At 44.0% G+C, this 12,519-nt stretch overlaps 1 protein-coding gene across 1 annotated transcript in view; it reads left to right on the top strand.

Annotated features, from left to right (window-relative positions):
* abca4a (ATP-binding cassette, sub-family A (ABC1), member 4a) overlaps positions 1-12,519 on the top strand; it is a 61,315-nt gene that overhangs the window by 26,206 nt on the left and 22,590 nt on the right. The window contains exons 12-20 of the mRNA XM_029698123.1: positions 4,318-4,515; positions 7,686-7,891; positions 8,187-8,363; positions 8,597-8,819; positions 9,105-9,326; positions 9,659-9,863; positions 10,188-10,505; positions 11,359-11,545; positions 11,815-11,946. Coding sequence (XP_029553983.1) covers positions 4,318-4,515; positions 7,686-7,891; positions 8,187-8,363; positions 8,597-8,819; positions 9,105-9,326; positions 9,659-9,863; positions 10,188-10,505; positions 11,359-11,545; positions 11,815-11,946 — 1,868 coding nt within the window. The remainder of the gene's footprint in view (positions 1-4,317; positions 4,516-7,685; positions 7,892-8,186; positions 8,364-8,596; positions 8,820-9,104; positions 9,327-9,658; positions 9,864-10,187; positions 10,506-11,358; positions 11,546-11,814; positions 11,947-12,519) is intronic.

Below are 12,519 nucleotides of genomic sequence, written 5' to 3'. Positions count from 1 at the left end.
GACCAGGGACGTTCTCTTGATGAGTGTGTGAATTGGACCTTTTTCCTGTACTGCTAAGCATTCAAATTGTAACTAGTACTGTACTTTTGGGTGTCAGGGAAAATGTATGGAGTAAAAAGTATATACTTTTATTTAGGAATGTAGTGAAGTACAGATACCCCAAAAAACTACTTAAGTAGTACTTTAAAGTATTTTTACTTATGTACTTCACACCACTGGGAAGATACCAGAGCTGATGATAATGTTCAAGAGTTTGTGGTCAGTATATTTTATCATTTTGTTTAGGATACCATCAACACCACTGGCCTTCTTGGGTTGGAGGGTTTGCATTTTGTCCTGTAGCTCATCCAATGTAATTGTAGAGTCCAGTGGGTTCTGGTAGTCTTTAATAGTTGATTCTAAGATTTGTAAATTATCATGTATATGTTTTTGCTCATGGATCTTTGTTATATGGCCGGAAAAAGGTTAGAGAAGTGGTTTATCCATACATCTCCATTTTGTATGGATAGCTCTTCGTGTTGTTGTTTGTTTAGTGTGTTCCAATTTTCCCAGAAGGGATTTGATTCTATGGATTCTTCAATTACATTGAGCTGTTTTTTGACATGCTGTTTCTTCTTTTTTCTTAGTGTATTTCTGTAGAGTCGGGTTTTCTGGGTCTCTGTGTTTTTGGATGGATAGGTTTCTCAATTTCTTTCTTAAGTTTTTACATTCTTCATCAAACCAGGTTTTCTGCTAGAATTTGATATGTTAGCTGATAGGTCAAATATTATATTCAGGCTTCCTACTGCTAAGTTTACACCGTCACTATTACAGGGAAACATTTTGTCCAGGAAGTTGTCTAGGATGGATTGAATTTGTTGTTGACCAATATTTTTTTGGTAGGTTTCTACACTACCCTCCTTCCAGCTATAGCATTTCTTAATAGCATGCAGTTTGTTCAGCTTTGATACCTCATGGTTGAGTATTGCTCTGTTCAAGTAGATTGTGATTTTGCTGGGGTCTGATAGGGGTGTTAGTTGGCTGATGGTAGATGTTCTGAGAGACTCTGAACAGTAGTCTACAGTACTGGAATTAGCTGTAGGTGTACCTACCGTAGGAGTCCCCTCGAAGCCTACAATTTGACTATGTACAGACCCAGCGTGCGACAGAGCTGCAAGAGTTGTGACCCGTTTTTGTTGGTTGTTTTGTGGTAGTTGTGTCTAGGGGGACACACCTTCAGGGACAGTGCCTTCAGAAAGTATTCATACCCCTTGACTTTTTCCACATTTTGATGTGTTAAAGCCTGAATTTAAAATGGATTAAAGTGAGATTTTATGTCGCCGGCCTACACACAATACCCCATCATTTCAAAGGGGAATTATGTGTAAGGTCCCTTAGTCGAACAGTGAATTTCAAACACAGATTCAACCATAAAGACCGGGTTGGTTATCCAATGCCTCACAATAGCACCTATTGGTAAAGTAAATGGGTAAAAAAAGCATGGTGAAGTTATTCATTACACTTTGGAGGGTGTATCAATACACACACTCAATACAAAGATAGAGGCGTCCTTCTTAACTCAGCTGCCAGAGAGGAAGCAAACTGCACAGGGATCTCACCATGAGGTCAATGGTGACTTTAAAACAGTTACAGAGTTTAATGGCTGTGACAGGAGAAAACTGAGGATGGATTGTAGTTACTCTACAATACTAACCTAAATGATAAAGTGAAAAGAAGGAAGCCTGTACAAAATACAAAGCCTTATGTTTGGGGTAAATCCAAAACATCAAATCCCTGAGTACCAATCTACATATTTTCAAGCATGGTGGTGGCTGCATCATGTTATGGGTATGTTTTTCATCGGTAAAGATTAGGGAGTTTTTTTATGATAAAAGAAACAGAGAAGAGCTAAGCACTGGCTAAAAACTGTTTCAGTCTGCTTTCCACCAGACACTGGGAGATGAATTCACCTTTCAGCAGGACAATAACCTAAAACACAAGGCCAAATCTACACTGGAGTTGCTTACCAAGACGACATTGAATGTTGCTGAGTGGCCTAGTTACAGTTTTGACTTAAATCGGCTTGAAAATCTATGGCAAGACTTTAATGATCAACAACCAACTTGACAGAGCTTGAAGAATTTTTAAATAATAATATTGTACAATCTAGGTGTGCAAAGCTCTTAGAGACTTACCCTGAAAGACTCACAGCTCTTAGAGACTTACCCAGAAATATTCACAGCTCTTAGAGACTTACCCAGAAAGATTCACAGCTCTTAGAGACTTACCCAGAAAGACTCACAGCTCTTAGAGACTTACCCAGAAATATTTACAGCTCTTAGAGACTTACCCAGAAAGACTCACAGCTCTTAGAGACTTACCCAGAAAGACTCACAGCTCTTAGGGACTTACCCAGAAATATTCACAGCTCTTAGAGACTTACCCAGAAAGACTCACAGCTCTTAGAGACTTACCCAGAAATATTCACAGCTCTTAGAGACTTACCCAGAAAGATTCACAGCTCTTAGAGACTTACCCAGAAAGACTCACAGCTCTTAGAGACACCCAGAAATATTCACAGCTCTTAGAGACTTACCCAGAAAGACTCACAGCTCTTAGAGACTTACCCAGAAAGGCTCACAGCTCTTAGAGACTTACCCAGAAATATTCACAGCTCTTAGAGACTTACCCAGAAAGACTCACAGCTCTTAGAGACTTACCCAGAAATATCCACAGCTCTTAGAGACTTACCCAGAAATATTCACAGCTCTTAGAGACTTACCCAGAAGTATCCACAGCTCTTAGAGACTTACCCAGAAATATTCACAGCTCTTAGAGACTTACCCAGAAAGATTCACAGCTCTTAGAGACTTACTCAGAAATATTCACAGCTCTTAGAGACTTACCCAGAAATATTCACAGCTCTTAGAGACTTACCCAGAAAGACTCACAGCTCTTAGAGACTTACCCAGAAATATTCACAGCTCTTAGAGACTTACCCAGAAATATTCACAGCTTTTAGAAACTTACCCAGAGAGATTCACAACTCTTAGAGACTTACCCAGAAATATTCACAGCTCTTAGAGACTTACCCAGAAAGACTCACAGCTCTTAGAGACTTACCCAGAAATATTCACAGCTCTTAGAGACTTACCCAGAAATATTCACAGCTTTTAGAGACTTACCCAGAGAGATTCACAACTCTTAGAGACTTACCCAGAAATATTCACAGCTCTTAGAGACTTACCCAGAAATATTCACAGCTCTTAGAGACTTACCCAGAAATATTCACAGCTTTTAGAGACTTACCCAGAGAGATTCACAACTCTTAGAGACTTACTCAGAAATATTCACAGCTCTTAGAGACTTACCCAGAAAGACTCACAGCTCTTAGAGACTTACCCAGAAATATTCGCAGCTCTTAGATACTTACCCAGAAATATTCACAGCTTTTAGAGACTTACCCAGAGAGATTCACAACTCTTAGAGACTTACCCAGAAATATTCACAGCTCTTAGAGACTTACCCAGAAATATTCACAGCTCTTAGAGACTTACCCAGAAATATTCACAGCTCTTAGAGACTTACCCAGAAAGATTCACAGCTCTTAGAGACTTACCCAGAAAGACTCACAGCTCTTAGAGACTTACCCAGAAATATTCACAGCTCTTAGAGACTTACCCAGAAAGACTCACAGCTCTTAGAGACTTACCCAGAAAGACTCACAGCTCTTAGAGACTTACCCAGAAATATTCACAGCTCTTAGAGACTTACCCAGAAAGACTCACAGCTCTTAGAGACTTACCCAGAAATATTCACAGCTCTTAGAGACTTACCCAGAAATATTCACTGCTCTTAGAGACTTACCCAGAAAGACTCAAAGCTCTTAGAGACTTACCCAGAAATATTCACAGCTCTTAGAGACTTACCCAGAAAGACTCACAGCTGTAATCGCTGCCAAAGATGATTCTAACATGTATTGACTCAGGGGTATGAATACTTATGTGAATGAGATATTTCTGTTGAAAAGAACATGATTTCACTTTGTCATTATGGGGTATTGTGTATAGATGGGGGAGATTATATATATTTTTGAAATACATTTTGAATTCAGGCTATAACACAACAAAATGTGGTCAAGTCAAGGGGTATGAAGGTACAGTAGGTGCCTTCCCCCCGTGTGCTGAAGGTGTCAGGTTCTTGTCCAGTTCAGGCATTTAGGTCACCACAGACAAGTATTTGTCCCTGGGCCTGGAAATGAATGAGCTCCCCTGCTAAGATGGAGAAGCTGTCTTCATTAAAGCATGGTTCTCCCCCCCCCCCCCCCCACACACACAGGATACCATAAGGAATCCCACGGTGAGGGACTACATTGACAGGAGTCTACAGGACACAGAGTTCTCCTCTAAACACATCCTCAACTTCCTGTACAACGGGCCAATAGAAGACAGGGACTACGACATGGCCAACTTTGATTGGAGGAATGTCTTCAACTTCACAGACCAAGTCATCCGTATGATGAACCAGTATGGAGAGGTGAGCTGGTCAGGACTGGGACAGGACTAGAATGGGCTGGGCTGCAAGCTATGATACATTTCATTCACAATGGTGGGGATTGACGACCACGAGACTATATTTTCGGAAACATAACCCTTGGTCTTTTGATTCATGGGTTTGATACTTTTTTTATAGCTTTTCACCAGAATCTGCATTGTCTTTCTCAATACAAAATGCCAAACGTCCAAATTCACAGGTTTTCTCCACAAGAAAATATTGAGCACAGTTCTCAGACCTGTTGCTTGTTGCTTTCTATAAACATGAATCAGTTCCAGACAACAACACCCACTCAGTACACACTCTATGTGATATAAGCATACGATCGCTGTATGGCCTTTCAATGGCCTTCTAATTTGCCCCTTACTAAAGACATGTAAATCTGCTCAGGAGGGGGAGAGGGAGAACAACAAGCAAAGCTGTCAGTCTCTTTTGTACCTTACTAATCTAGTGGAGGATAGAAAACCCAGCCGGGCCTTTCTCCCTTCACTGTCTCTCCGAGGACACTCCATCTGAGTAGGCCAAACTGTGTAACTCAGCCCCCGGCCCCTCAAAGCACTTTGGGAACAGTTCAACTCGTCCCTCGCCCCCTCGATACTAATCAGCGTAAGCAGGTAAGGCCTCTTGCCCCAGGGGTGGCAGAACGGGGTAAAATGGCAACCTGGTCCTCACTGTGTGGATCGCATGGCCCCTCTGTCTTTATCTTCCGTGAGGCTTACAGCACTTCAGTGTGACAGAGTAGACCGGCCCGATTTAGCCCAATTCGCTACAGCTGTCAGTCTGACCACCCTCTTTCAGCTCCGCTACAATGAACGCAGTCTACGGAATCCGATGGGCTTGTGTACAGCACAGCAATGGCATAGTCTGATTGAAGAGTGTAGCAACAGTTTTGTCATTGGAGGCTATTAGGGAGGGGTGATGCTTTGCAAACTAATGAGTGTGTGTGTATGGTTTGTTATGCAGTCTTAATGAGTGTGTGTGTGCGCGTCTGTGTGTCTGCATGTTTGTGCGTGTGCGTGTTTACGTGCATTCCTCTGCATGTGTGTGTCTTGGTGGTTCTGTTTGTCTCAGTTCTTCCCCCTGGGCCCATGCAGGACCTCCATGGTGGTAATAGGTACTGTGTTGTTGAATGGCTCAATCAGATGAGGAGCAGCTGCAATAGGAGGCCTGGTGGTGAGGTGTCAGAGTAGATGAGAGTGGATCTGAACTCGGGCCCCCTAGCCAACACTGGCCTTAGTGGCCCCTAAATCTCCCCCCAGCCCCCTGGATGGGAACCCATGTCCAAGTCCACAGTCCACCAACACTGGTGGCCCCAATTAGGACCGTGTGTGTGTGTGTGTGTGTGTGTGTGTGTGTGTGGTGTGTGTGTGTGTGTGTGTGTGTGTGTGTGTGTGTGTGTGTGTGCGTGTGTGCGTGTGTGTGTGCTATTCTTCCTCATATAGAAACCAAAACGCCCCACAAATGATATTGTTCCCCTTCCAAATTCAAATTTATGTTAAGACTGTACCTACGTGGCAGTCAAGGTACGGTGCCTTCGGAAAGTATTCAGACCCCTTCACTTTTTACACATTTTGTTATGTTACAGTCTTATTCTAAAATTGATGAAATCGTTTTTTCCCTCATCAATCTACACACAATACCCCATAATGACAAAGCAAAACCTTTTTTTTTCAAAAATAAATAAATAAAAACTGAAATATTACTTTTACATAAGTATTCAGACCCTTTACTCAGTACTTTGTTGAAGCACCTTTGGCAGCGGTTACAGCCTCGAGTCTTATTGGGTATGAAGCTACATGCTTGGCACACCCATATTTGGGGAGCTTCTCCCATTCTTCTCTGCAGATCCCCTCAAGTTCTGTCAGGTTGGATGGGGAGCGTTGCTGCACAGCTATTTTCAGGTCTCTCCAGAAATGTTAGATCTGGTTCAAGTCCGGGCTCTGGCTGGGCCACTCAAGGAAATTCAGAGACTTGTTCAGAAGCCACTCCTGTGTTGTCTTGGCTGTGTGCTTAGGGTCATTGTCCTGTTGGAAGGTGAACCTTCGCCCCAGTATGAGGTCCTGAGCACTCTGGAGCAGGTTTTCATCAAGGATCTCTCTGTACTGCCCCGTTCATCTTTCGCTCGATCCTGACTAATCTCCCAGTCCCTGCCGCTGAAAAACATCCCCACAGCATTATGCTCCCACCACCAATCTTCACCGTAGGGATGGTTCCAGGTTTCCTCCAGACGTAACGCTTGGCATTCAGGCCAAAGAGTTCAATCTTGGTTTCATCAGACTAGAGAATCTTATTTCTCATGGTCTGAGAGTGTTTTAGGTGTGTTTTGGCAAACTCCAAGCGGGCTGTCATGTGCCTTTTACTGAGGAGTGGCTTCAGTCTGGCCACTCTCCCATAAAGGCCTGATTGGTGGAGTGCTGCAGAGATGTTTGTCCTTCTGGAAGGTTCTCCCATCTCCACAGGGGACCTCTGGAGCTCTGTCAGAGTGACCATCGGGTTCTTGGTAACCTCCCTGACCAAGGCCCCTCTCCCTCGATTGCTCAGTTTGGCCGGGCAACCAGCTATAGGAAGAGTCTTGGTGGTTCCAAACTTCTTCCATTTAAGAATGATGGAGGCCACTGTGTTCTTGGGTACCTTCAATGCTGCAGAATTGTTTGGTAGCCTTCCCCAGATCTGTGCCTCGACACAATGCAGTTCTCGGAGCTCTAAGGACAATTCCTTCGACCTCATTGCTTGGTTTTTGCTCTGACATGCAATGTCAACTTTGGGACCTTATATAGACAGGTATGTCTTTCCAAATCATGTCCAATCAATTGAATTTACCACAGGTGGACTCCAATCAAGTTGTAGAAACATCTCAAGGATGATCAATGGAAACAGGATGCACCTGAGCTATATTTTGAGTCTCATAGCAAAGGGTCTGAATACTTACGTAAATAAGGAATTTCTGTATTTAAAAAAAAATACTTTTGCAAAAATTGTATAAACCTGTTTTCACTTTGTCATTAAGGGGTATTGTGTGTAGATTGAAGATAAATCTTATTTTTTTAATCAATTTTAGAATAAGGCTGTAACGTAACAAAATGTGGAAAAATTGAACAGGTCTGAATACTTTCCAAACGCACCGTGCATAATCCATGAATTCCTTTCCACAGTGTCTGATCCTGGATAAATTCTCTGGGCTGAACGATGAGGAGCAGATGACCCACAGAGCTCTGAGTCTGATGGGGGAGAGTAAGTTCTGGGCTGGCCTGGTCTTCATGGACACCTACCCCTGGACCACCAAGGTTCCACCCCACGTCCGGTTCAAGATCCGCATGGACATCGACGCAGTGGAGCGCACCAATAAGATCAAGGACAGGTAAGTGTATATAACTCCCTAGTGAATGAGTGGATTTTACCTTACCTTACGTACTCATCAGGGTTACTTTCAAGATCATGATGCTTGTATGAACTGTTTTGCAACATAAGCAACTCTTACTTGAAATGGGATTAATGGGATATTCAGGTATGGTGCCCAGCGTGGAATTTGTCTTTGTTAGGTAACTTAGTGACAAACATATCCATTTAAAAACATTTTTTTTCCAAATGCTTGAATGCAGATCAAGCCCTCAGATATACCTCTCTCTTCCTTATTTCTCTCCCTATGGCCACAGATACTGGGACCCTGGTCCTAGGGCCGACCCGGTGGATGATCTCCGTTACGTGTGGGGGGGGTTTGCCTATCTGCAGGACATGATAGAGCATGGCATCATCAGGACCCAGACAGGCAAGGACTGGCCCCTCGGTGTCTACCTACAACAGATGCCGTACCCATGCTACGTGGACGACCTGTGAGTGACACACCTTAAGACACAAATACCAACCCAAGTCCTGCCTGTCAATGTTAAATGTTATTGTTGCGTTTAGAAATTGCATTTTTTGATGGTCATTTCTCATCGATTACCCCCATCATTTTTATATCCTCTCTCTCTATCTTCCCCCCCTTTCCTCTTTTCGTCTTCTCTCTCTCTTTTCCACCTTTCCTCTTTCCCTTTCTTTTCTCGTACCACTTCTCCTCCTCTAGCTTCATGCTGACATTGAACCGTTGCTTCCCCATCTTCATGGTGCTGGCGTGGGTCTACTCAGTGTCTATGACCGTGAAGAGCATCGTCTTGGAGAAGGAGCTCAGGCTCAAAGAGACCCTGAAGACCATGGGGGTCACCAATGGGGTTCTGTGGGTCACATGGTTCATAGACAGCTTCCTCATGATGGCTGCCAGCACTTCCCTGCTCACTGGGATCATTATGGTCAGTCCAAGTTGTAAATGACCAAAATGGCTAGTTGGTCAATGATTAGTATTAATTTATGTCATAGATCAGAGCTTCTCAGAAGGCTGCTGTTTTGAATGTACTGTTGGGACCTCTAGTGGAAGATTCGGGAAATAAACTAGAATCGTTTTACTTTTGTCCCCCAAATTTTCAATCACTTATATGTGATTTCAATTTGTAACTTCTCCTTTGTGCATGAAGCAAATAGGGACTCTAACTCTAAACACTGACAAAACCAATTCAATTCTTTATTCTGTCTTCCAGGGTGGTAAGGTGTTGAACTACAGCAACCCTCTAATCCTGTTCCTGTTTCTTCTAACCTTCACCACTGCCACCATCATGCAGTGTTTCCTACTCAGTGTGTTCTTTAACAAGGCCAACCTGGCTGCAGCCTGCAGCGGTATCATCTACTTCACTCTCTACCTGCCCCACATCCTCTGCTTTGCATGGCAGGACCGCATCACCAAGGATGACAAGATCATGGCGGTGTGTAACCTCCAAATAAGTCCCCCTGGGACACATGCACCTGTCTTCATTCTTTACTCTTCTCGCTATGTTTCAATATCCACACTAACATATCACTTAGCATGAAGAAATGTATTGGCATTCGTTCTAAGTGATACGGTATGTTAGCGTGGACATTGGTACATACTGTAGCTTCTGACTCCTGACTCCTGGCATGTTTTTGCTGTCTTACACCTTTAAAAAGACTAACATTTCATACAGTCAGTTTAGATAACCCTCTCAACAGCTAACATCAGTTGATGTTCCTTCCGTGGCCTGTCTATCTGTCTGTCTCTCCATGTCTGTCCTCTCAGAGCCTGATGTCCCAGGTAGCGTTTGGCTTTGGGACAGAGTACTTGTCCCGTTATGAGGAGCAGGGTCTGGGTCTGCAGTGGGACAACATCCAGACCAGCCCTCTGGAGGGGGATGAGTACTCCTTCCTCACCTCCATCTCTATGATGGCCCTGGATACTGTACTCTACGCCGTCCTTGCCTGGTACCTCGACAACGTCTTCCCAGGTAACCACCATGCTATTAGCCTAGGTACCAGTTTGTGCCATCATGCCACTCCTTGTCATGCCATGTTTGGAGTCGACATGGTAGCACAAACAGATCTGGGACCAGGCTATAATGTTATGACTCATGGCAGAAATGCATATAGTAAGTATGCCTAAATCAGTTACAAAAGCTAATAATGAACGTCATAGAAGGAGTAATGTTGAAACTAAGCACCAGTTGGTTACTTTTGTACTTTTGGATTTGATGTTCATAACTATTGGTCTTATTTGATGGTTGGATTCTAAAACCAGCACCGCCTCTGTGTTTATTTCTGTTCTCCTATAGGGCAGTATGGAATTGGTCGGCCATTTTATTTCCCCATCCTGCCCTCCTATTGGCTCAACTCCAGACCCCCAAAGCCAAAAGAGTTGGAGAAACCCAGGTTTGACAACCTGGTTAACCAGGCTGAAGAGAACCAGAAGATCAATCATGAACCAGGTGACGAGCAGAAGACTAAGGCACCAGATGAGGAGCTGCCATCCTGCAAACACCAGGACAAACGAGAGAGGCTGGGGAAGGGGAAAACAGAGGAGGAGGAGGAGGAGGAGGAGGAGGAGGAGAACAAGAAGAACCAGGAGGAAAAACCAAATGGAGAAAAAGAGGGTAAAAACACATTCAAATAAATCCACTTGTCTTCTAAAGAGAATAACTAAGTGGATTTTTTTTAAATATGTAAGTATCAGGGCCATGGACTCTTTGTCTCAGTCCAGCATCTCTGATGAATCGCTGATGAGGTTTGAAACAATAGAGCTCTCTCCCTCTCTCTCTCGCTCTCTGTGGCCTGCTTGCCCGGCCCATAATGCTTAGCGGCAGGCAGTGTGTGGGAACCCGCAGTCCTTGAGTGTGTTTGCTCTCCAGGTCGGGTCTCAATACAGACTGACACATTGGTACATTTCCCTCAGTCAGAGTTAGTTAATATGTGATTCAGCTCCCGTTTGGTTCGCTCCCTTTCACACAGTCAAAGTGGCAGCATTCCTTTCCCCTGATTTCACCTTCACTGTTTGCCATTGTTTTTCTTAGGACATCTCATTCAATGGTGTATCAGCAACGATTTGTCAGATTGGGACTATAAACAGTGTCTAGATAAAATAACGTCTTTCAGGTCATGATGCAATGTGGTGGAAGATCATGTGATGTTGCTATTTTTGTGAGGCAAAAATAACATAAACAGTTCTGTTACAGTTATTATTCACTATCAGCACCGACAAACAACATCTATTTCATAACCCTGTATCAACTGTGTAACAGTACACCCATTCCAGCCTTATCAGTGCACACAACAGTGTAGATGTTGTGTAATATGGATGACACACTATAATACCCTGACAATGTACGCTTGTTGGTCACATCTATCTGATTGTATTGATTATATTGGATTCTATCAGATTTTGACCTCACAACTCCTATCCCAATGACCTTTAACATCTGACCTCCAACCTCTCAACTCTCCCCCCAGGTCAGCCCAGCCATGCCTACTTTGAGGGGGAACCGGCAGGGCTGGTGGAGGGTGTGTGTGTTCAGAACCTGGTCAAGGTGTTTGGTAGGGGACAAAAACCTGCGGTAGACGGACTGAGCATCACCTTCTATGAGAGCCAGATCACTGCTTTCCTGGGGCACAATGGAGCTGGGAAGACCACCACCATGTATGTCACCCACAGTCAAATGATTCACAGTTTGACCATCTGAATCAGTTTAGGGCCGTGTTTCTCAACCTGTGGTACCTTCTATCCCTTGGGATACCTGACCTAAGAGCAGGTTCTTTGGGCAGAATGTGATCAACCAAAATAGATTGAGAACCACTGGTTGGGGGACAGCTTTGTGACAGTAGGTGTAGTGACTATGACTGTGACATCTGGCCATGTGACTCTGTCTGTCCTCTACATCCTCTGTCCCTCTGTGTGGTGTCCACCAGGTCTATCCTGACGGGGATGTTCCCTCCTACCTCCGGGACAGCCTCCATCTATGGGAAGGACATCCGGACAGACATGGACACCATCAGACACTCTCTGGGCATGTGTCCCCAACACAACATCCTCTTTCACCAGTAGGTGACCCCTTACAGTGCCTGCTGCCTCAGTGGGTTAACGAGTCATATAGACACAAGGAGTGATTAGATGTGGTGATGCATTTGTCTATTGTCTTTCTCTCCACCATGTCCATGTCTCTCTCTCCACATTTCTTTTCTTTCTCTTTCCCTCGTCCTCTCTGTCCATCTCTCTTAGCCTCTGTCTCTTCTCTCGCTCCCCTCTCTTTCTGCATTAGTGCGTGGGAAGGTAAGGTGGGCGTACTTCCTAAACAGGTCTAATTTATCTCTGTCTATGGAGATTAAGATGTTGTTCTGTGTGTGTACAGGTTTAATAAAGACTATTTGGTCTGATGTGGGTATGTTGGGACAAGATCATAATGAAACAAGAATGTAATGCAAAAAGAATGTAGCTGAGTGATTCATAAAATCCCAACTTCCTACTCTGTTGGGGTGTTCTCCTCGAAGGAGCACATTCAGCACAGTGCAGCTGCTCACCACAGGCTCTCTCTCTCTCTCTCTTTCTCTCTCTCTCTCTTTCTCTCTCTCTCTCTCTCTCTCTCTCTCTCTCTCTCTCTCTCTCTCTCTCTCTCT

This window comes from Salmo trutta, chromosome 2 (genome assembly GCF_901001165.1).
Source record: "Salmo trutta chromosome 2, fSalTru1.1, whole genome shotgun sequence".
In the NCBI taxonomy this organism is placed as follows: domain Eukaryota; kingdom Metazoa; phylum Chordata; class Actinopteri; order Salmoniformes; family Salmonidae; genus Salmo; species Salmo trutta.
This window is presented reverse-complemented; position numbering and strand designations above follow the sequence as displayed.